At 40.2% G+C, this 23,341-nt stretch overlaps 1 protein-coding gene across 8 annotated transcripts in view; it reads right to left on the bottom strand.

The window, feature by feature from the left end:
• The window catches only part of GOLGA4 (golgin A4), a 129,483-nt gene that overhangs the window by 99,717 nt on the left and 6,425 nt on the right, over positions 1 to 23,341 (bottom strand). For 3 of the 8 annotated variants that reach the window (XM_058729385.1, XM_058729386.1, XM_058729389.1), the window contains exons 2-4: positions 16,677 to 16,736; positions 14,494 to 14,583; positions 282 to 380 (exon numbers count right to left, since the gene is read on the bottom strand). The exons of 1 other annotated variant lie outside the window; for it this stretch is intronic. In XM_058729385.1, coding sequence (XP_058585368.1) covers positions 282 to 380; positions 14,494 to 14,583; positions 16,677 to 16,736 — 249 coding nt within the window. The remainder of the gene's footprint in view (positions 1 to 281; positions 381 to 14,493; positions 14,584 to 16,676; positions 16,737 to 23,341) is intronic. 4 more of the 8 variants (XM_058729390.1, XM_058729391.1, XM_058729387.1 and 1 more) reach the window with 3 other exon arrangements.

Here is a 23,341-nt window from a genome sequence, read left to right as displayed (position 1 = left end):
TTCCCCAGAGAGAAAACTTAGAGTTTAGACCAAGTTGAAGGTAGCCTTCGCCACATTAATGAAAACAGTGTTATTTTGCCGCTGTTAAAAAGCTGCCAGAAAACACACCAGCCGTCAGAATTCAGCAGTTTACTCTGATTTTTTAGAGCAGGGTTAGCAAGAGGGCACTGAAGATGCTTGGAGGGACAGGGAGCGACAAGCAGCAGGAGATGTGCTTCTAGAATTACCAAATTCCTTTGCTTCCCCACAGGGGGGATGCAGAAAGCGGTGGAAGGACTCACCACACTGTCAGTCTGTGTTTTAGGCTGCTTGGAGGAATCCAAAGCAAAGATAGTATACTCAGAGAGAAAAGCAGGCTCTGCTATCATCCCGGCTAGCAGCTGTCTCATTCAGCGTAACAGCAGAGGCACAAAAACAAAACACATCGTGAAAAACGAATCATGAGGGCATGTCGCAAAGTGTCCTCGCCACGCCGCACGTGCACCACCACCACGGCTACCATCTCCCCGCCCGCAGAAATAGCAAGTTGCCAGAAAGCTCAGCAGTGGAGGGGACCTAAGCTCCCTGGAATCTCAACTTGCTTCCTGGCGCACAAACGGCATGGGCGACAGCCACCACAGCGCACAGCGTGTCCGCCAACTCGGTGTAAGAGTCCATGCCGATAAGAACCACACACGGTAAAGAACACAAAGCCTTCATAGAACAAATGTTGACTGTGGTCACACATTCAACAAGAGAGCACGGAGATTGGGGGCAGGACAAAACACAGAAAATGTTAAATAATCGTTTATTTTGTGCTTAGAAACGAAAATATGTACAGAAGAAACTTTTGAAACTGACATTATACAATGAGTCTTCGGGACAAATCCTTTTATACTAATTCTTTTATTATACTAAGGTCTACTTGATCTTAGCCAAAAGGCTGAGAAGCGATCAGCATACGAATTCTTTTAATATGTATTCTCTTCTGTCCTTCAGTTTCTTTCACAAGCTGTACACTATACACCAAAATATTAATAATCATGAATTAGATTAGAAGAAATTATAATTAAAATGAACTTTTAAATGTAAAACTGGTGAACTCGGAATAATCTCTGTGGATGCCACAGTTTACCAATGGCAATTCCCTCATTTTGCCGGTGTACCATAGTTATACAAGATACTATCTTTGGGAGAAAATGGGTAAAGGGTACAACAGGGCCCCCCTAAAAAAAATATTGTAACCTCCTGTGAATCTATGTTTATCTCAAAAACTAAATAAATTTTTAAAAACCCAAATCTTTTGCAACGTCAACTCAGCAGTTAATGTATATTATTATTATATATTATATATAATAAAGGAATTAACAGAAAATAAATGTCTGCACAGGCTTAAGAACTTAGACTTTTCATCTCAGTACTACAGCGTTATAGACACTGAGTAGAGCCTCCACTAACTCTCTTCATCTGGTCCTAAAAATTGAGTATTAGTGGTGTACTAAAATATACTAGATGCCTGTTTGGCTCTGGGTACTCATTCAAGTTTCTACTCTTGCTGAAAATCTGAATTCTCCTGGGAACTCAGAAAGGTCACCCTTGGAATGGATGTGATTTTAAGTTAAAGGCTATACAAATTCACTCTTCTTAGGCTCCCAAGATTAATGTTTGAAACGAAGTCACTCTGGCCCACACAACAAAATAACTTAAAATTTCAGGGGCGCCTGGTGGCTCAGTCGGTTAAGCGTCTGACTTCAGCTCAGGTCATGATCTCTCGGCCTGTGAGTTCGAGCCCCACATCGGGGTCTGTGCTGACAGCTCAGAGTCTGGAGCCTGCTTCAGACCCTATGTCTCCCTCTCTCTCTGCCCCACCCCTGCTCATGCTCTGTCTCTCTTCCTCTTTCAAAATTGAATAAATGTTAAAAAAAATTTTTTTTAATTATTTTTTCACAGTTAAGCAAGCCCTATCAAAATAACAACAGCATTCTTCACAGAACTAGGACAAACAATCCTAAAGTATGTATGGAACCAGAAAAGACCCTGAATAGCCAAAGTAATCCTGAAAAAGAAAACCAAAGCTGGAGACATCACAGTCGTGGACTTCCAGACGCATTACAAAGCTGTAATCATCAAGACAGTATGGTACTGGCACAAAAAACAGACACTCAGATCAACGGAACAGAATAGAGAACCCGGAAATGGACCCACAAACGTATGGCCAACTAATGTTTGACAAAGCAGGAAAGAATAGCCAATGGAATAAAGACAGTCTCGTCAGCAAGTGGTGCTGGGAAAACTGGACAGCGACATGCAGAAGAATGAACCTGGACCACTTTCTTACACCATACGTAAAAATAAACTCAAAATGGATAAAAGACCTAAACGTAAGACAGGAAGCCATCAAAATCCTAGAGGAGAAAGCAAGCAAAAACCTCTTTGACCCTGGCCACAGCAAGTTATTCAACACATCTCTGGAGGCAAGAGAAGCAAAAGTAAAACTGAACTACTGGGGCCTCATCAAGATAAAAAGCTTCTGCACAATGAAGGAAACAATCAGCAAAACTAAAAGGCAACTGACAGAATGGGAGAAGATACTTGCAAATGACATATCAGATAAAAGGTTAGTATTCAAAATCTATAAAGACCTTATCAAACTCAACACCCAAAAAACAAATAATCCAGTGAAGAAATGGGCAAAAGACATGAATAGACACTTTCCGAAAGAAGACATCCAGATGGCCAACAGGCACATGAAAAGATGCTCCGCATCACTCCTCATCAGGGAAGTACAAATCAAAACCACACTGATATATCACCTCACGCTGGTCAAAGTGGCTAAAATGAACAAATCAGGAGACTCTAGATGCTGGCGAGGATGTGGAGAAACAGGAACCCTCTCACACTGCTGGTGGGATTGCAAACTGGTGCAGCCACTCTGGAAAACAGTATGGAGGTTCCTCAAAAAATTAAAAATAGAATTACCCTATGACCCAGCAGTTGAACTACTAGGTATCTATCCAAAGGATACAGGTGTGCTGTTTTGAGGGGGCACATGCACCCCCATGTTTATAGCAGCACTTTCAATAATAGCCAAAGTATGGAAAGAGCCCAAATGGCCATCGATAGATGAATGGTATATACATACGATGGAGTATTACTCAGCAATCAAAAAGAATGAAATCTTGCCATTTGCAACTACATGGATGGAACTAGAGGGTATTATGCTAAGCAAAATTAGTCAGTCAGAGAAAGACAAATATCACATGACTTCACTCATATGAGAAATTTAAGATACAAAACAGATGAACATAAGGGAAGGGAAGCAAAAATAATATAAACACAGGGAGGGGGACAAAACAGAAGAGACTCTTAAATACAGAGAACAAACAGAGGGTTGCTGGAGGGGTGGTGGGAGGGGGGATGGGCTACACGGGGAAGGGGCACTAAGGAATCTACTCCTGAAATCACTGTTGCACCATATGCTAACTTGGATGTAAATTAAACATTTAATTAATTAATTTAAAAAATAATTAATACATTTTTACAGTTGAGTGTATTTGAAATTCTAAGAGAAAAACACAAAAGCTGACGCTCAGTATGGAAGATCTTGTTGAGCAAATGTCTCAAAGGAAGGTCCTGTCAAGCAACAATCTATACCCCTGCCTGTTGCCCAAGTAGAAGCCAGGTGTGGCGTGCATCCGACCCTGAATTTCAGCTCAGGTCATGATCCCAGGACTGTAGGATCAAGCCCCACATCAGGCTCTACGCTGAGCATGGAGCCTGCCTGAGATTCTTTCTCTCGCTCTCCCTCTCTCTCCCTCTCCCCTTCTCTCCTGCTCCTATACACTCTAAAAATAAAATAAGTCTTAAAGAAAACAAACGTTCCCATTGACACGACCTCAAAACCCAAAGGGCTTTTCCCCCCACTTGCTGTCCTTGTGCCTTCTTTCCTTCTTGTGCCTATGAAAATCTTCTACACATCGGTTCTCAAATATTCTCAATCAAATTCTGTCTCAATTCCGTGTCTCTCAAACTGTTCAAATTCTAATCCAAATCTGTTAAGAACTTAACTCACTTCTTGTGCAGTCCTTAGGTGAAGCCATCAGCTGCACTAACACTGATTGAAGTTCTGTGTCTAAACATTCACGAAGATACATAAAACTCCAATTAGATATCTGTTGAAGGCGTTTATCTATCTTCCGTATCTTTTACGCTCATATACATATTTCTTTATCTCTGTGCGTTTCTGATAGAATTACTCAGTATTCTTCCAGAATACCCTAATTTCCCCATGAACTGGGACTTCTGTTTTATTCTGACTTACGTTTTTATATCAATTTTTTTTTCACTTCAAGGATTCCTAATCGGTTCTTTTTCAGACCTACCTAATCTACTTTTGTTTTTTCCCTGCAATTTTATCTTCTTTTTCAGAAAATTATTACTTCAGGTATCCTATTAAAGATACTTCTTTTAAAGTCTTTTTTGGGGCGCCTGGGTGGCTCAGTCGGTTAAGTGTCCGACTTCGGCACAGGTCACGATCTCACGGTTCGTGAGTTCGAGCCCCGCGTCGGGCTCTGTGCTGACCGCTCAGAGCCTGGAGCCTGTTTCGGATTCTGTGTCTCCCTCTCTCTCTCTGACCTTCCCCCATTCATGCTCTGTCTCTCTCTGTCTCAAAAATAAATAAACGTTAAAGTCTTTTTTAATTTCATCTAGGATAAATTCATATTCCAATTCCTGTTTTGTTTGCCTGCCTTTGTAGCATTTGTTTCAGAATTTTCATTTACAGGTTCATTTTGAGGAAGGCATTGTCTTTCTCCTTCCTTCTGTACTCATCTTTCCTTATCCAATCAATCTGATTCCCTGGGCCCCAGTTTGAGTTTCCTGCCTTATGGCAACACAGGGGTCATCACGGACTCAGTCGCAATAAGCCAACGTGAGGTTTGCTTCAGTTCTTGGTCACGAAGTCTCCCTAGAGATGGCCGCTTCTCATAATGGGCCACAGAGCGTTCTAGGCAGCAGTTTGCAAAAGCTTTTCTCAATCTCTTTCTGCCAATGCTGGGAGCTCCACTTTAGCTCCTGGCACCAAATCTAACTTTGGCAGTTAGATCTAACCCTCCCAGTCCTTCTGAACCAGAATTCGAAGAGAAAATTAAGTCCTAATGCCTGCCCCAAGGCATCCAGTAGCACCTGCTGTATGTAACAAATAAGCTTATCTCCTATGAATTAATGTATCTCCTGTTAGAGGGAGGTCTCTAAAAAGTTTAGTATCTTAGGGAGTGTAAGTCTCTCTGTTTTGAAGACAGAAGTCCTGTTTCTACCTTCCTAGACACTATTATATACAGATGTCAGTTGCAATACTCACTATTAGGGTACATTAAACTCATTCTGTTTTTATTTCCAACAATGTGTATTTTAAGAAGTACTTGTGATAATATATTCTACTAAAGATATAAGATGCTAAGTCCCAGCGCACCTGAGACTTAAGAAAAATAAGTCATCAAAGATCAGCTCACCACTCTAATTCTGAAAATGCTCAGCACACTCAACAAGAAAGTGGAACTGAAAGTTGGTTCTTCAAAAAGATACAAATATTTAGCTTGACTGACAAAGAAAAATAGAAGACTCATATTACTAATATAAGGAATGAAAGGGGAAATTACTACAGCATTTATAGAAATAAAAAGGATTATAAGATAATGCTATGAACAACTGTATGCCAACAAATGAGACAACTTGGATGATAAAGACGAATTTCTAGAAGGATACAAATTACCGAAACTGACTCAGGAAGAAAGAGAAAAACTCAATGGAGCTACAAAAAGTAAAAAGATGGAATTTGTAATCAGACACTTCCCACAAAGAAAAGCCCAGGATCAGATGGCTTCACTGGTGAATTATACCAAACATTTGAAGAATTAATACTAATCTTCACAAATTCTTCCCCAAATATACAAACAGAGGGAATATTTCCCAACTCATTTGATGAGGCTAATATTATCCTGATACCAAATCCAGACATCACAAAAAAGAAAACCACAAGCCAACATCTTTTAGGAATAGAAACATAAAAATCCTCAACAATATACTAGCAAATCAAACCCAGCAATAAAAGATATACACCATGAACAAATGGGATATATCCAGGAATGCAAGGTTAGTTTAACATCCAAAAACCAATTACCATACCTCACCATGTCAAGAGAATAAAGGACAAAACCATATGCCCATCTCAACAAACACTAAGAAAGCATCTGACAACATTCAACACAGCTTCATAAGAACACTCAACAAATTATGAAAGTAAAGGAACTTTCTCAGCATTATGAAGGCAATCTCCTAACACCAACAGATAACATCATACGTAATGACAAAAGACTAAATGCTTTCCCCCTAAGATCAGGAATGATCTGTCTACTTTCACATCTGTTCAATTGCACTGAAGCTCCTAGCCATAGCAATTAGGAAGAAAATGTTATAAAAGGCAGCCAGATTAAAAGAAGATATAAAACTACTTCCTTTTGCAGATGACATGATCTTGTACAATCCACTAAATAACCATTAGAATCTAATAAACAAGTTCAGCAAGGTTGCAGGATACGAGATCAATTGACAAAAATCAATTTTATCTCTATAAAGTAGTAATGAGAACACAAAAAAATGAAATTAGGAAAACAATTAAATTTATAGTAGCATCCAAAGAATAAAATACTTGTGAATACATTTAACAAAAATAGTATAAACCTTATATTCTGAAAAGTGTAAATTTTTTTGAAAAAAAAATAAAGAAGATCTAAATAAATGGAGAGGGGAAAAAGGAAGGAGAGAAAAGAAAAGGTAGGAAGCTTCCCAACTAATTAAAATTGATAAAGGTAACACAAACAGAAAAGTACAAACCACTCCCTTACAAATAGAATTGGGAGAAATGTAAATAAAGCAACTACCAAAGTGAATGCAGCAGGATATTAATAATGCACTCTGACACTACACTAGTAGAGTTGATTTACGGAATGAAAGATTGGCTTCATAGCAGGAAGCCTATTAATATAACTCATTTCCTATCATTAGATCAAAAGAAAAAAATATGAGAACTGAGTACATACCAAGGCAATTTGACAGGGATATTTTTTACTTTCATTAACTGACAGAGGCTAGGGGCAAGTAGCTTCTAATCTACTGTCTAACAGTAAAATCTCTGAAAGTCAATCTATTAGGGGCAAAATTAATTCCAAACTTAAGAAACATTTCTTGGGGCGCATCCAACTCTTGGTTTCGGCTCGGGTCACGATCTCACAATTCGTGTGTTCGAGCCCCATATCGGGCTCTGTGCTGACAGTCGGGAGCCTGCATGCAATTCTCTGTCTCCCTCTCTCTCTCTGCCCCTCACTCCCACCTCTCAAAATAAATAAACATTTAAAAAAAGAAGAAGAACATTTCTTTTTTTTTTTTTTTTAATTTTTTTTTTTCAACGTTTTTTATTTATTTTTGGGACAGAGAGAGACAGAGCATGAACGGGGGAGGGGCAGAGAGAGAGGGAGACACAGAATCGGAAACAGGCTCCAGGCTCCGAGCCATCAGCCCAGAGCCTGACGCGGGGCTCGAACTCACGGACCGCGAGATCGTGACCTGGCTGAAGTTGGACGCTTAACCGACTGCGCCACCCAGGCGCCCCAAGAAGAAGAACATTTCTGACCCATTACTTTCAAGATACTTCTCAGAATTTCCTAAAGAACAATGCCTATAGCCCTGAAGCAGAATAAATTTCTAAAAATGTGGTTAAGAATTATCAAAAGCTGAGGGGCACCTGACTGACTCAGTGGGTTAAGGGACCAACCTTCGGCTCAGGTCATGATCTCGCGGTCTGTGAGTTTGAGCCCCGCGGCAGGCTCTGTGCTGACAGCTCAGAGCCTGCAGCCTGCTTCTGATTCTATGTCTCCCTCTCTGTCCACCCTTCCTCCCTCCCCTGGTCTCAAAAATAAATAAACATTAAAAAAAATTTTTTTAATTGAATTCCCAAAAGCTGAGAGCGTCAAGAATCTCTGTTACAGATGACTTCACGGAACGGTGCAAACTGACTCAGAAGGACAGAGACAACTAGAGAGGCAGTATTTTATTTCTGAAAGATATCTCCAATTAAGAAGAATAAAAAAGAGGGGCGCTGGCTGACTCAGTTGGTGGGGCCTGCAACTCTTGATCTCGAGGTTGTAAGTTCAAGCCCTGTGGTGGGTGTAGAGATTGCTTGAAAATGAAATCTTAGGGGGAAAAAAAGGAAGAACAATAAGTAAGAAAAGCAAAAAGTGACCAAAAAAAAGACAAGAAAAAGTGACATTTTTCTTGAAGTTTGGGAAAGCATTCCAATCCAAAGCAGCCCAATGCTTCATCATTTTTCACTTGCAAATGTCGCGATTAACAAAAAATTGGTTATGTGCTATGCCATCCAAGAACTGACAGGCACAGCAAAAGCCTTTTTGTTTCCATATAATAATAATCTTCGGTATGTGATTCACAAATTATGAGTATTTTCATACTTCTGAATTCATTTGCTCGTCACAAGGACCCTAAGAAGGGGATCTGCATTTCACCACAATTTTAAGGCTCTCAGAAGTTAAAGGCAGTTTTGCCCAAAGCCACATGGCAGGTAAGGGATGAAATCCTGTGATCCCTCCACTATTCCAGGCTGTCTCTATGGGGAAGTGTGCCTGAAAAACAGCAAGTTAATGAGCAGGGTAAGTGAAGGTATCAATCCTTCCTTCCAAAGTTCAACAAGTAAAAAGACAGATAACATCCAGGACCAAAGTCCACATAATGGTCTGTCTGTTTCCCTCCCTCCATGTAGGGACCTGAGCAGAACAAGCACGGCAGGCCTTCCCATCTTCCATGGCTGCCCCCAGTAACAGCTTCACGAGCACCTACTATGTGCAAAGCATCGCGAGAGGAGATTTACATGCCATGTTACTGGCAATGCCCACAGCTCCACGAGGCAAGTACTATTCTTTCCATTTGACAAAGAGAAAACCTGAGTCACTGAAAAGTTAACTTCCAAAGGTCCTCCAGCCAGCAAGCGGCAAAGCTAAGATATAAATCCAGGCTGATCCAGAAGACTCCAAAAACCATCCTCTTCTCACTAGTCTCTACCAGGTCTTACTCCAAACTATATAAATAGATTATCATGCTCTTAGAAAAGTCATTAGATTCAGCCATAAAAAAGGAATGAAGTAATGAAACCTGTTACAACATAGATGAACCTTGAAAACATGCTAACTGAAAACAGCCCAGACACAAAGGGTCACAAATTGTACGGTTCCGTTTATACAACGTATCCTGAATAAGCACATCCACAGAGACAGCAAGCAGATTGGTGGTCACCAGGGACTGGGGGAGAGGGAGCGCAGGGAGTAAGTGCGTAATGAGTATGGGGTTTCTTTTTGGATTAACGAAAATGTCATGGAACTAGAGAGATACGATGAATACACGGTATCACTAAGGTACCATATGCCACTTTAAAATGGTAAATGTTATGTTACAGGAATTTAATCTCAATTTAAAAAAAAGTCATCAGAGTGGAACAGAGGGCAGGAGGCTATGGTCGCTTTATGTGGCCTAGTTAGCCTTTCACATGCTCTTACACTCTCAGCTGTTCTAAAGCACCCTGCCCTAGAGAGGCAAAGAAGATTCATCTCAAGCAACAAAAACGGAAGGAAGCTCTACGCTGATGTTAAAACAAGACTATGCCCAGGATCACAAGGGGAAAGCATATGGTCAACTGAACAGATCTGCCATTTACACAGGGTGAGAGAGTGTCAGAAATCTACAGACTTCAGAGTCAGTGCAAATTCAGTCTGCTCTCCTTTGCCTTCAACGCCTACAATCATATAGATGATTTTTTATATCCTTATAAGGAAGCTTGCAACCAAAGACCGACTTATTTAGATTTACATATAGTATTTACTGACACAAGAAAATAGACATATTAGGATTTTCTGCAATAGCTGAAAAAAGGTAAAACCTTTAATTGACCAAGAAATTAACTTAATGAAACCATCTACTTCCCAAGCATTCTGGATCACAAAGACTTTACTGTATCTACTGGAGAGGTGAACAGATATTTACATCGAGTTAAACTTCCACATTTTGCTAAAAGAAACCTTACAACATTGAAAACAATAAATCAGGGTCCTAACCCACGCGGAGTATCCGCCCTCTTAGAGGTTTAACGAAACCAAAACCCCAGGGAGTGGGAGGGCAAAGCAGATACACCCTTTTAATAAGTAACTTAATTATGAAATGAGAAAGTACTTCCTGTAAAATAAACTGAACTGGGGTTTAGTCTACATTGTACTTTGTGGTCAAAAATACCTTTTAGAATTGTCAGAAAATGCTTTAAAAGCAAAGAGGGGGCGCCTGGGTGGCGCAGTCGGTTAAGTGTCCGACTTCAGCCAGGTCACGATCTCGCGGTCCGGTCCGTGAGTTCGAGCCCCGCGTCAGGCTCTGGGCTGATGGCTCGGAGCCTGGAGCCTGTTTCCGATTCTGTGTCTCCCTCTTTCTCTGCCCCTCCCCTGTTCATGCTCTGTCTCTCTCTGTCCCAAAAATAAAAAAAATAAAAAACGTTGAAAAAGCAAAGAGATGAACGGTAATGCTACTCTTTCAATCAGAAACGACTTCTGAAGTTAAACCTCTGAAACACAGGATCTTTAGGATTGAAATTTGGGAGTTTGGGAAGAAATAAAAAGATAACCTTTACCTTACTTAGCCTATTGTAAAAGAATGTTCAAATCATCCCTTTCAAAAAGGATTGTTTTGGGGAAAAAATATTATTTTGTAAAGAAATATTCAATTAAAAATTTTTTTTAATTGTTGTTAATGTTTATTTTTGAGAGAGACAGAGACAGAGCACGAGCAGGGGAGGGGCAGAGAAAAGGGGAGACACAGAATCTGAAGCAGGCTCCAGGCTCCTAGCTTGTCAGCACAGAGCCTGACATGGGGTTTGAACCCACAAACCACGAGATCATGACCTGAGCCAAAGTCGGATGCTTAATCAACTGAGCCACCCAGGAGTCCCCCCACCCCAAAAAAAATCTTTTTAATGTTTATTTTTGAGAAGGAGAGACAGAGCGTGAGCAGGGGAGGGGCAGAGAGAGAGGGAGACACAGAATCCAAAGCAGGCTCCAGGCTATGAGCTATCGGCACAGAGCCCCACTCAGGGCTGGAACTTAGGCAGGGCTCGAACTCAGGAGCTGTGAGATCATGACCTGAGCCAAAGTCGGAGGCTTAACCAACTGACCCACACGGGTGTCCCTCAATTAAAATGTTTTAAGCATCCTGGATAAAATAAGCCTTTTTAAAAAGCAGTAGTAGCAATCAACTACTAAAAACAAGTTATTTTCAGGGTTTCAACTGTATTGTATAGAAACCAATATACTAGAATATCAACCAATGTACTGAGTATAGTCATGATGCTATCAACACTGAGTATTACTCGGTACTGCAGATTTCAATCAAATTGGTTACATGTATAAACTAAGTTCAACAGCATTAAACTCGAAATCACAAAGTGAAAGGGATGCAATGCTGCAAGAAAATAAGATCCTAAAGAAAGTATGCATGTGCTTCATATGCTTATACAACTTGCGAGATCATTTAAATGTATTCACCAAGGACACCGTATAATATGCCATTAACTTTGAATGCAATAATTGTACTATAAAGTGTTTATTTTGCTACCAACATCTACTATAAAAAGTCAAAATTTTTTTTGTTTTAATGTAACTTTCATCAAACCAACATCTATAAAAGCTAAAAAAAATTTGTTTTAATGTAACTTTCATCAAATCGACATCTATAAAAAGTTAAAAAATTTTTGTTATAATGTAACTTTCATCAAAATGTTTAAATTTGCATCTATCCTAGAACCCAGCAGTCCCATTCCTAGGATTCTATCCTACAGAAAAAGAGCATTATAAGTGTTTATGTACATGCTCAGTACAGTACTGCTTGTAATACTGAAAAGATTATAACATTTGACTTATAATACTGAGACTTTCTCCAACCTAATCTATAGAATCAATACAATCCCAATCAAAATCTCTATAGGTTTGTTTTGTTGTTGTCACTGTTGGTGTTTTATTTTGTTGTGAGTTTGTTTTTGTGAGACTTGAAAATCTGATTCTAAAATTTATATGGAATTTATATGGAAAGGAATAAGAATAACAAGACATTCTAGAACAAGGTGGGAGTGCTGTCGTGTGTCCCCCAAAATTCACACGTTGAAGCCCCAGCCCTCAAAATGTGATGTTATTTGGAGACAGAGCCTTTGGGAGGTAATTAGCTAGATAAGGTCAAGAGGACGGGCCTTCATGATGGGATTAGTGCCCTTGTAAAAAGAGAAAGAGACAGGAGAGCTGTCTTTCCCCACTACTCCCACCCATCCCTCTCTACCTAGGTGCATGTAGTAAGGAAGGCCCACGCTAAGACATAATGAGAACACAGCTATCTGCAAACCAGAAAGAGAGCCCTCACCAGACAGCCAATCTGCTAGCACCTTGATCTTAGATCGCCCAGCCTCTGGAAACATGAGAAACAAGTGTTTGTGGTTTAAGCCTTTGTCTATGAAATGTTGTTAAAGCACCCCAAATTGACTAAGACAGGAAAGACCTGCTGTACGGAGGGTAAGATTTAAAATAAAACATTAATTAAAGATTTAGTATAAAATATTAAGACAGTGTGGTATTGGATCACAGACAAAGCAAACAAGGGTACAGAATAGGGAGCACAGAAACAAATCCACTCAATATAGGCACTCAATTTCTGAAAAAAGGTAGCACAGTAGAGCAATGTGGAAAGAGTGGGACAACTGGATAGCATTATTGGGGGGGGGGGGGATGTCCCAGGCTTGATCCCTACCTCACACCATATTGAAAAAAAAAAACCATTTCCCAAAGGAATGTAGATCCAAATGTGAAAAATAAAACAGGAGGGGAATATTTGCAAAATGGGTGAAGGAGAGCAACAGATACAAGCTTCTAGTTATGGAATGATTAAGTCACAGGAATAAAAAGGACAGCATAGAGGATATAATCAATGATATTGTAATACCATTGTACGGCGACAGATGGCAGCCACACTTTGAGTGAGCCCAGCAGAACTTACAGACTTGTCAAATCACTATGTTGAACACCTGAAACTAATGCAACATTGTATGTCAAACATACTTCAATAAAAAAAAAAAAGTATTTTTTAAAAGTAAAACAGGAAAATACCCTCAGGGTAAGAAAAGAATTCTTTAGTAAGAAAAAAAACACTAACCAGAAAATATGAATACACCAGAGCACATTAAATCTAAGAATTTCAATTCCTCAAAGGACACCATTAAGAGGGTAAAAGGGAAGCCACAGGGCAGAAGATACCTGCAAGGCATAAAGCCAATAAAAAACTCCTATCCACACTATATAAAAAAGAACTACAAATCAACAAAAGACAAACCAACAGAAAAATGAGCACATCAACAAGCACTTCACAAAAAAAGATATCGAATGGCCAATACACAGATGAAAAATGCTCAATGTTAATAGTCATCAATTAAAACTACAATAAGAGAACACTATACACCCACCAGAATGGCTGAGATTTTAAAGACTAGCAAGGACGTAGAGCAACACTAACTTTCAGAAGCTCCTGGTGGAAAGGTAAAGTTCTACAACTATTTTGAAAAACAACAGGCATTGTCTTCTAGAGTGTCAAAACTATATACGCCTTTGGACCCAGTGTTCTACTCCTAGGTACACAGCAAATGACATGCTGTGTCATTTGGTACACAGGTATGTGTGTACCAGAAGAAAGGTACAACAATGTTCACAGCAGCATAATTTATAATAACCAAAAACTGTTAACAACCTAAATGTTTATAATATTTACAATAGAGAGCATACTTAAGTGGTACTATAAAGAAAAGGACAGAAACAAATACCAAAAGATCAGGATGAGGGCAATCTTTTTGGGGGGGAGAAAACAGTGCTATAACGCTGGCAATGTGCCTTTTCTTGACTTCAGTGGTGGTTACATGGGGTTTACTTCATAATAAATGATTGACTTGTGCATTTCTGTTTTACTCTCTTCTGTATCTCTATCACAGTTCACAGAAAGACAAAAAGTTGAAAAAATCTAATCTGAACTATGTTGCTGGCTGCAAGTCACATAGAATCAGTTGTTACTACATAGTTTCCAATCAATAGCTTGAAAAAATAGAACTTTTCCCTGTATGTTGCTATGTTGAACAAATTATTATCAAATTATTATAAATCTCAAATATTAAAGGCAGAGTATATTATCTCTCAAATTAAGATTCTCAAAGAAAACATACTTTACAAAAGCATAATTACTATTTACCAAAAAAGAGTAATTGCTGCTAATAAAAATAATACCTAGCAATTAAATAATTGACCTGTCCAAGTAATGTAGTAGCCTACATTTTAGATTAATAAGCTTCTTGTAAGACGTTTATTTTAGAAGAAATTCCAAACTTACCTCTCTGTTGGGTGTACCTTCATCAAGTTGCTCTGTAAATGAAGATGCCCTGCTCCTGGTTCCTGTTGGTGTTGAAGAATTGGAGGGAGCCTAGATTAAAAGATTATTGCACAAATTAGAAAGACTTCATTGACTAGTGGGCTATGCACTGTGTAGTCCTTCTCTCAGTCCCCGCCCAAAGAACCCCAGGAAAGAAAGGAAAAAAACAAACACATGAAAAACAGAAAACGATACCTAAAACATAATTAACTAGAAGGCCTAGGCTGCCTACTCAGTCCTCAGTAGGACTCTGCCACCAACCAAAGCTATGATCTTAGCTATATTAACTTTTGGAGGGCTATGTGTCCTCACATACAAAATAAGGTTGTGAAGTTAACATAAGATGATAACATCAGGTGAAACCGAAACCAATTGAGGAGTATATGAAACACTCTGTACTATTCAGGCAATTATCCTGTAAACCAAAATTATTCCAAAACTGAAAGTTCATTAAAAGCAATAAAGTTGCCAATTTAATCTTTAAAGTGATTTCCAGTTCTAATATTCAATACTGTGTAATGCACAGGAAAACATTTCTTTTTTTTAATGTTTCTTTCTTTGAGAGAGAGGGAATGTGCATAAGCAGGGGAGGGGCAGAGTGATGGGGAGAGAATCCTCACGAGGCTCCCTGCTCAGCACACAGTCCAACACAGGGCTCGATCCCGCGACCCTGGGATCTTGACCTGAGCCGAAATCAAGAGTTGGACGCTTAACCAAAAGAGCCACCCAGGCGCCCCACAGGTAAACACTTATCTAGTCAAGGGCCTTGTTTTAAGTCTATCTTGCACACCACAGCTAGATCCTGAGATGCCAGTCCATTTAATTCTATAAAGGACAGCCTGGCTCCTATAATTCTCAGTACAAAAACCTTCAGGAGAAAGGGTCCAACCTTAAACTAGAAGGTTGAGGTCTATTCCAAGGTGAACTCAAAAGAGTCCTAAAAGTATAAAGCTGAAACCTTAAGACCCTCCCTTACCCATAATAAATAGATCTGAACTCATCTAACATAGAACATCTAACACAGAAATCAGTCTTGATGTCTTACCCTTTTGTAGTCTGCATATGCATAGCTTTCCATAAATAAAAGGCATTTAATAAGTATCTGTTAAATAAATGAGTGAATGAATGAACAAATGGAACCCTGATCTATCCTATAGGCACACACCGTTAGGGCTAGGCTGGAACAGAGAGGTCATTAGGGACAATGTTCACGCATACACATGCACGTATTTAGTTTACGATAAGTGTAACATTCAAATTAAGATAGATGTTCCATAAATAGTATTGAGACAAATGGCCATTCAGATGAGAGCAGAGACACCAATCAGATGTTTCCTTCATACTTACCTATATTGAAGATATTTTTTCAGTTTTTATTTAAATTCCAGTTAGTTACATACAGTGTAATATTAGTTTCAGGTGTACAAAATAGTGATTCAGCACCTTCCATGTAACACCCTGTGCTCATCACAAGTGTACTCCTTACTCCCCATCACCTATCTAACCCATGATTTTTTAAAAACTGCAATATAAAAGAAGAGAGGAGAGTCTATTTCTGCAATCACTGAATGGGAAAGAGTATTTTATGTCAAAAGCAGAAATCAAAAGGATAATTTTAATTGGGACCGGGGCGGGGGGGGGGGGGGGGGGGGGAATGTCAACAAAATAATGACAAAAATCTAATAACCTTTTTTTTATTTCTAAACAGCTCTTGTAAGTTCATAAATTAGAACTCAGAAAGCTTACTAACCCAGGCTCCCTTTCACCTCGGGCAGGTGACCTGAGCTCCACCAATGAATACACCCATATGAAACTCTGAGTCATAAGTGAGGGATGTGAGGAAACAGACATACAAATTTAAAGTTTATCGTCTGGTGAACGATGGAGACAAAGCTTCCTGCAGTTGTGCACAGGAGTGATTAATGCAGCTTCCCAGATGCCTGGCAAGGGCTCCCGCAGACGGTAACCATCCAATCACTTGAAAAGTACACCCCCGCACAGTAAAGGTTTACAATTGTCATTACGTCTTTATGCTTTGGCTTCATGTGAGCCTGATCAGTAACTGACAGCTGGATCAGCTCCGGATTAACTGGCAAAATCAAATGTTGAATTTACAAAGTTGAAGAACAGGTCACAAAACACACCGTCTTCAGAAAAGTTAGTACCGCTTGGCAGGCTTGGCCTGATGGCTGGTAGGTCTTCCCCTGGAGTTGCAAGAGTAAGGATCGCAGACATCACATATGACTGTAAAATATAAAACATGCATAAAAACTAACTGTACTTGAGCATTTATCTGAAGGAAGGTCCTGGATCTTTAATGGGATATCCTCACTTCAAAATGTAAATGGGTTCAGGAATATCTGGGTGGCTCAGTCGGTTGAGTGCCTGACTCCTGACTTCGGCTCAGGTCACGATCTCACAGTTCACGAGTTTGAGACCCGCTTCAGGCTCTGCACTGACACTGCGGAGCCTGCTTGGGATTCTCTCTCACTCCCTCTCCCTCTCTTTCTACCCCTCCCCTGCTCGCTCGCTCTCTCTCAAAATAAATAAATAAACTAAAAAAAAAAAAAAAAATCAAAATATCAATGGATTTAGATTCCTTCAAACTAAACTTGGTCTAATTAATTCTCATAGCCATGAGAAATCTAGATAGGTTTCTAAGCTACTTGTCACAATTAATATCTTTATTGCCCACCAATGGATTATTAACTAACCATAGGCCTCAATTTCAGTAAGAAAAATCTTTCAGTCACTGTGGTAGGCAGAATTCTAAGATGACCCCAAATGACCCTCACCCTGTGAGTATGATGAGATCACTCCCCTGATTATCTCACATTACATAGTAAAAGGAACTCCTACAGGCATGTTTAAGGCTACTAATCAGTAGTTTTTGAGTCAATCAAAAGATTAGCTGGATGGTCTAGCTTCATCACAAAAGCCCTTCAAAGAAGAGTCTAGAAGGCAGAGGCAGAAGGCAGAGAGATGCACTCCTGCTATCCTAAAAGAAAGCAAGTGCCTATGAGGGCCAAGTGACACGGGGCTCCAGGTAGCCTCTAGGGGCTGAGTGGCCCCCTTCAATAGCCAGGAAGAAATAAGGACCTCAGTGCTACAACCACGGATGACTAAATTCTACTACAGGCACGTGAGCATGGAAGAATACTCCAAGCTCCAGATGAGAACCCAGTCGGGTTAACACCCTGTGAGACTCTTAGTAGAGAAGCCAGTCACCCATACCAGACTTCTGACCTACAGACTATGAAGTAACAACTGGGTTATTAGGTGCTAAGATTGCAGTAATTTGTTATGCAACATTAGAAACATACACAATCACTTGTATAAGCCTTGGGAATAATGAGCCTTAACTGGCTTGTCCCTATGCCACGACTTTTCATTACCCATCAAGACTCTGCTCAGGGGGCACCTGGGTGGCGCAGTCGGTTAAGCGTCCGACTTCAGCCAGGTCACGATCTCGCGGTCCGCGAGTTCGAGCCCCGCGTCGGGCTCTGGGCTGATGGCTCGGAGCCTGGAGCCTGTTTCCGATTCTGTGTCTCCCTCTCTCTCTGCCCCTCCCCCGTTCATGCTCTGTCTCTCTCTGTCCCAAAAATAAATAAAAAAAAAAAAAAAAAAAAAAAAAAAAAAAAAAAAAAAAAAAAAAGACTCTGCTCAGATGTCACCCTCTCTCCAGAAATGCGTTCCTATAGACACTACCACTCTCCCAGGAGTACATGCCTCTCTACCTTATGGCATAGAGACTACATCTACCCTTCAAGGCAAATGCAACACTTGGCATAGCATGTTAAATAAGTAAGTGCTCTGTAATTGTAAACCCTTTTTATTAAGGTAGGTTCCATGCCCAACGTGGGGCTTGAACTCACAACCCTCAGATCAAGAGTCACATGCTCTACCAACTGAGTCAACCAGGCACCCCAACAAATGCTTTTAAATACTTTGTCTCTTCTGATCCCCACAACCAATCTGAAATGTGAGCAGAGCAGATATTATCATCCCCAATTTCTCCTGTCTGATGAGAAAATAAGAAGCTCAGAATGCTTATGTAGCTTGCCCTGGCTGCATCTGGGTTCCGGGTTAGGACACAGGTCTTCCCTTTTTTTTTTTTTTTTTTTTTTTTAAACTACTTTTTTTCTTTTTAATTTTTTTTTTTTAACGTTTATTTATTTTTCTGACAGAGAGAGACAGAGCATGAACAGGGGAGGGGCAGAGACAGAGAGAGGGAGACACAGAATCAGAAGCAGGCTCCAGGCCCCGAGCCATCAGCCCAGAGCCCGACGCGGGGCTCGAACTCACGGACCGTGAGATCATGACCTGAGCTGAAGTCGGACCGTGAGATCATGACCTGAGCTGAAGTCGGACGCTTAACCGACTGAGCCACCCAGGCGCCCCAGGACACAGGTCTTCTGATTCCCTCATCCACTTCCCTGGTATTCTTTAGATCACTGTTTCTCAGATTTTTCACTGGGACCCACAATGTAAAAAGACAAAACAAAACACCCATTTTAGGGGCACCTGGGTGGCCCAGTCGGTGAAGCATCTGACTCTTGGTTTCAGCTCAGGTCATGATCTCACGGTTTTGTAAGTTCAAGCCCCACACTGGGCTCTGTGCTGGCAGCTGGGAGCCTGCTTGAGAGTCTCTCTCTCTCTCCCTCTCTCTCTTCCCTTCCCCCACTCGTGCTGTCTCTGTCTCTCTCAAAATAAATATATAAACTTAAAAAAACAAAATTTAGGGGCACCTGGGTGGCTCAGTCGGTTAAGTGTCCGAGTTCAGCTCAGGTCACAATCTCACAGTTTGTGAGTTCAAGCCCTGCGTTGGGCTCTGTGCTGACAGCTCAGAGCCTGGAGCCTGCTTCTGATTCTGTGTCTCCCTCTCTCTCTGCCCCTCCCCTGTTCACGCTCTGTCTCTCAATAATAAATAAACGTTAAAAAAAAATTTTTTTTTTAGTAAGAAAAACAAAAAAAAACAAAATTTAAAATTAAAAAAAAAATTAAAACAAGATTTGCTCTCTCTCCCTCTCTCTCTTCTCTTCCCCCACTCATGCTGTCTCTCTCAAAATAAATGAACTTAGGGGCGCCTGGGTGGCGCAGTCGGTTAAGCGTCCGACTTCAGCCAGGTCACGATCTCGCGGTCCGTGAGTTCGAGCCCCGCGTCAGGCTCTGGGCTGATGGCTCGGAGCCTGGAGCCTGTTTCCGATTCTGTGTCTCCCTCTCTCTCTGCCCCTCCCCCGTTCATGCTCTGTCTCTCTCTGTCCCAAAAATAAATAAAAAACGTTGAAAAAAAAAATTTTTTTTAAAAAAAATAAATGAACTTAAAAAACAAAAATTTTTAAAATTTTACACAGACACCTCAAAAACAAAAGTTTTATAGAACCTTTATCTTTTTGACATACGTGTCATATTTCCTGACCCAGCTGTTCTTTCATTTAAAAAAAAAATCTGCTCAATCCACCTTTCATTTAAAAAAAAAAAAAAAAAATCAGGGCACCTGGGTGGCTCAGTCAGTTAAGCATCCAACTTCGGCTCAGGTCATGATCTCGCGGTCCGTGAGTTCGAGCCCCACGTCGGGTCTGTGCTGACAGCTCAGAGCCTGGAGCCTGTTTCAGATTCTGTGTCTCCCTCTCTCTCTGACCCTCCCCCGTTCATGCTCTGTCTCGCTCTGTCTCAAAAATAAATAAACGTTAAAAAAAAAAAAATCTTTTTTTAAAATCGGGGCACCTGGGTGGCTCGGTTGGTTAAGCCTCCAACTTCAGCTCAGGTCATGATGTCACAGCTCGTGAGTTCGAGCCCCGCGTCGGGCTCTGTGCTGACAGCTCAGAGCCTGGAGCCTGTTTCGGATTCTGTGTCTCCCTCTCTCTCAGCCCCTCCCCCACTCGTACTCCGTCTCTCTCTCTCTCCCTCTCTCTCTCTCTCTCAAAAGTAAATAAAACCTTAAAAACAATTTTTTTAATAAAAAAAACTCTGCTCAATCCACTGACTCCACAACCCTCTTCAAATGCTTTTACCATACCATGGCACACTTTGTAAGAAGAATGTATATAAACACAGCCACTAACTCTTAAATCTAGAGTACATCAAATAGACTTAAGTATTTTAGCTGTCTTGAAAAATAAAAACTAAAAAGCATTAACTCTAGGTTAAACAATATAATCTAAACACAACAAAAACACAAATTTTGGCTCTTCACATTACTGAAAAGTTCTACGTATTTTTTTAATTCTATTTATTTATCTTGAGAGACAGTGCGTACATGTGCACAAGAGAAAGAATCCCAAGCAGGCTCCCAGCTGCCGGGGCAGAGCCCAATGTGGGGCTTGAACTCACGAAACCGTGAGATCATGACCTGAGCCAAAGCCAAGACTCAGATGCTTAACTGATTGAACCACCCAGGTGCCCCTGAAAAGTTCTACATATAGTCAAAACTATGATAACCAAAGCTTACTCACTGGGGGCTCTATTCTCTGGGAGTTTTCATGGAAAGAATTGAGACAGCTGAATTGTTAGATTTAGAAAAATACAGATATAAACATAAGTATAGGTATAGATATCTATATAGAGTTATAGATCCAAAACAGTTAAACCTCATTGGTGCCCGAAAGGCTCTGGAGATACAATGAGGTTCAACCATTTTGAATGTATAACTTTTTGAAATCAATTAAAAAACTGTAGCTTTTAAAGACAAAAAGAGACTGAACATAATTTAACATTTTCCAGGTCAGTTGTCACTCACACAACTTGCATAAGTCTTCTCTACTCATTTTAGCCTAGTACTGGTTTAGAAACTGGATAATTACACTTACTGGAATTCTAGACAAAATAAGCATGAGGAGGGGGCACCTGGGTGGCTCAGTCGGATGAGCATCCGACTTCGGCTCGGGTCCTGATCTCGCGGTTCGTGAATTCAAGCCCCACATCGAGCTCTCTGCTGACAGCACGGAGCCTGCTTTGGATCCCCTGTCTCCCCCTCCCCACCCTTCCCTGGCTCCCATTCTCTCTCTTGAAAATAAACATTAAAAAAGATAAGAATAAGGAAGCTTTAAATGAAGGTTTTTTTAAAGCTTCCTTATGAATAACTCAGATTAGCTATGGAATATGAGGTTGGTGACATTAAAATTTTGGCTGCCTTTTGACTTATTTCATGGTTTAAGTTATGCCCCAAAGAGATGAGATGTTATTCCTACACAGCATAACAAAATCTGGCTTCCCTGCTCCCTCCCGCACCCATGGATAATCAATCATGGCAAGGGCACCACCACAGAATCCTTATCACAGCCCTGGTGAAAGTCTCTTCCTAATCTATTTGATGTTCCAACTCTATTGGAACGGCCAAAGTAACTTGGGAGTCAATTCTTCATATAAACCTTTATATCCTACTTACCAAAATTATCAGGGCTTTCACGTGTCCTTAATAAAGCACCTTCTGTATCCCAACATCTAAAACAGTAGTGCCATAAATGAATACTGCTGTTCATGTTATAAAGGCTTACCTCTCAAAACAAGTCCTTTAATATAGTGAAACCCACTCACCCAAAAGTAATTTAAGGAAACTTGCAGTCAAACAAACAGATGGCAGATGGACTATATGCCCATACGTTCTCTACCTCTTTCTACTTTCTACCTCTACCTACTTTCTCTACCTTGAAATTAAAAATTGTCAGCCAAGTTTCGGAAGACTGGTATGAAAGAAAGAAAGAACAGTAAAACATTTAACACAGATGAGGACACTATAACCCCAAGGACCTACAGATGGGAAAGTGATGAGAAGCAAGCCTGTTTTCATCGTCATGACCATGAAAAGACTTAGGACTTAAAACAAAAAGCATAAATGCAAGATGCAAAGTGAAGAGAGAGAATCAAAAACAAAGATCGGTTGAAAGATCCTCAGGTCCCCGTCCTACCTTACAGATCCTCTAAAGAACCTGAGGTTTATTTTCAGGAGCTAATGAGGCTCCAAACTGGGTGAAACCAGGCATAGTAAGATAGGAGTGAAGGGCAAAGTACTTTGGAGGGATTAAGTGATACTATCCACAGTGAATTAGCCCTACTTCAGAAAGTTGGCAGCTTGGCTTAAAACCCCTCACCCTTTCTCTAAAACACACCATGCTTCTCTGGAGAAACCAAATGACCTCTTTAGAAAGAACTCTGGTTACCAGCATGAAGATATTTCCCCCAACAGTAACTCAGCAGTGAGCCCCAGTGTCTCTATGCCATCACATGCCATTTCCAAAGAGTATCAGATTTTTAGTGCCTCACCCTTGATAGCCCAGAGCACTTAATAAAGTTCCCAAAGTAAAAAAGGGAGCCAAAAAAAAAAAAAAAAAAAAAAAAAAAACCTAGAAAAAACAAACAATAGAGATTAAAAGAAAACTTCAAAGCAAAAAAATCACCATTATTCTCAGAGATATTAAAAATATTATATCTACATAACAAGAATAATGCTATGAAAAAGTAAAAGACAGTAAGAAACAGCCCTTAGAAATTTTAAGATAGCCAAATTAGTTAAAAATTCAATTGAGTTTGAAAGTTGAAGCAATCTCCCAAAAGTAAAGCAAAACAAAACAAAAATCCAAACACACACACACACACAAAACAACAACAACAACAACAAAACCAAAAACGGAAAATAAAGGGTAAAAAAAGTGAAAGAATCTATCCTGAAGGCATAAAAGCTACCAAACTGCAGCTCAAGAGAAAAGACAAAAAACAAAGGAGAGGGAATTATCAAAGAAATTACATCTACAAGTTTCCAAGAAGGTGAGCACAGGAGTCACAAACAATGCCCACTGAGTGTCCAGAACAA

This window comes from Neofelis nebulosa, chromosome 5 (assembly GCF_028018385.1).
Source record: "Neofelis nebulosa isolate mNeoNeb1 chromosome 5, mNeoNeb1.pri, whole genome shotgun sequence".
NCBI lineage: Eukaryota > Metazoa > Chordata > Mammalia > Carnivora > Felidae > Neofelis > Neofelis nebulosa.
This window is presented reverse-complemented; position numbering and strand designations above follow the sequence as displayed.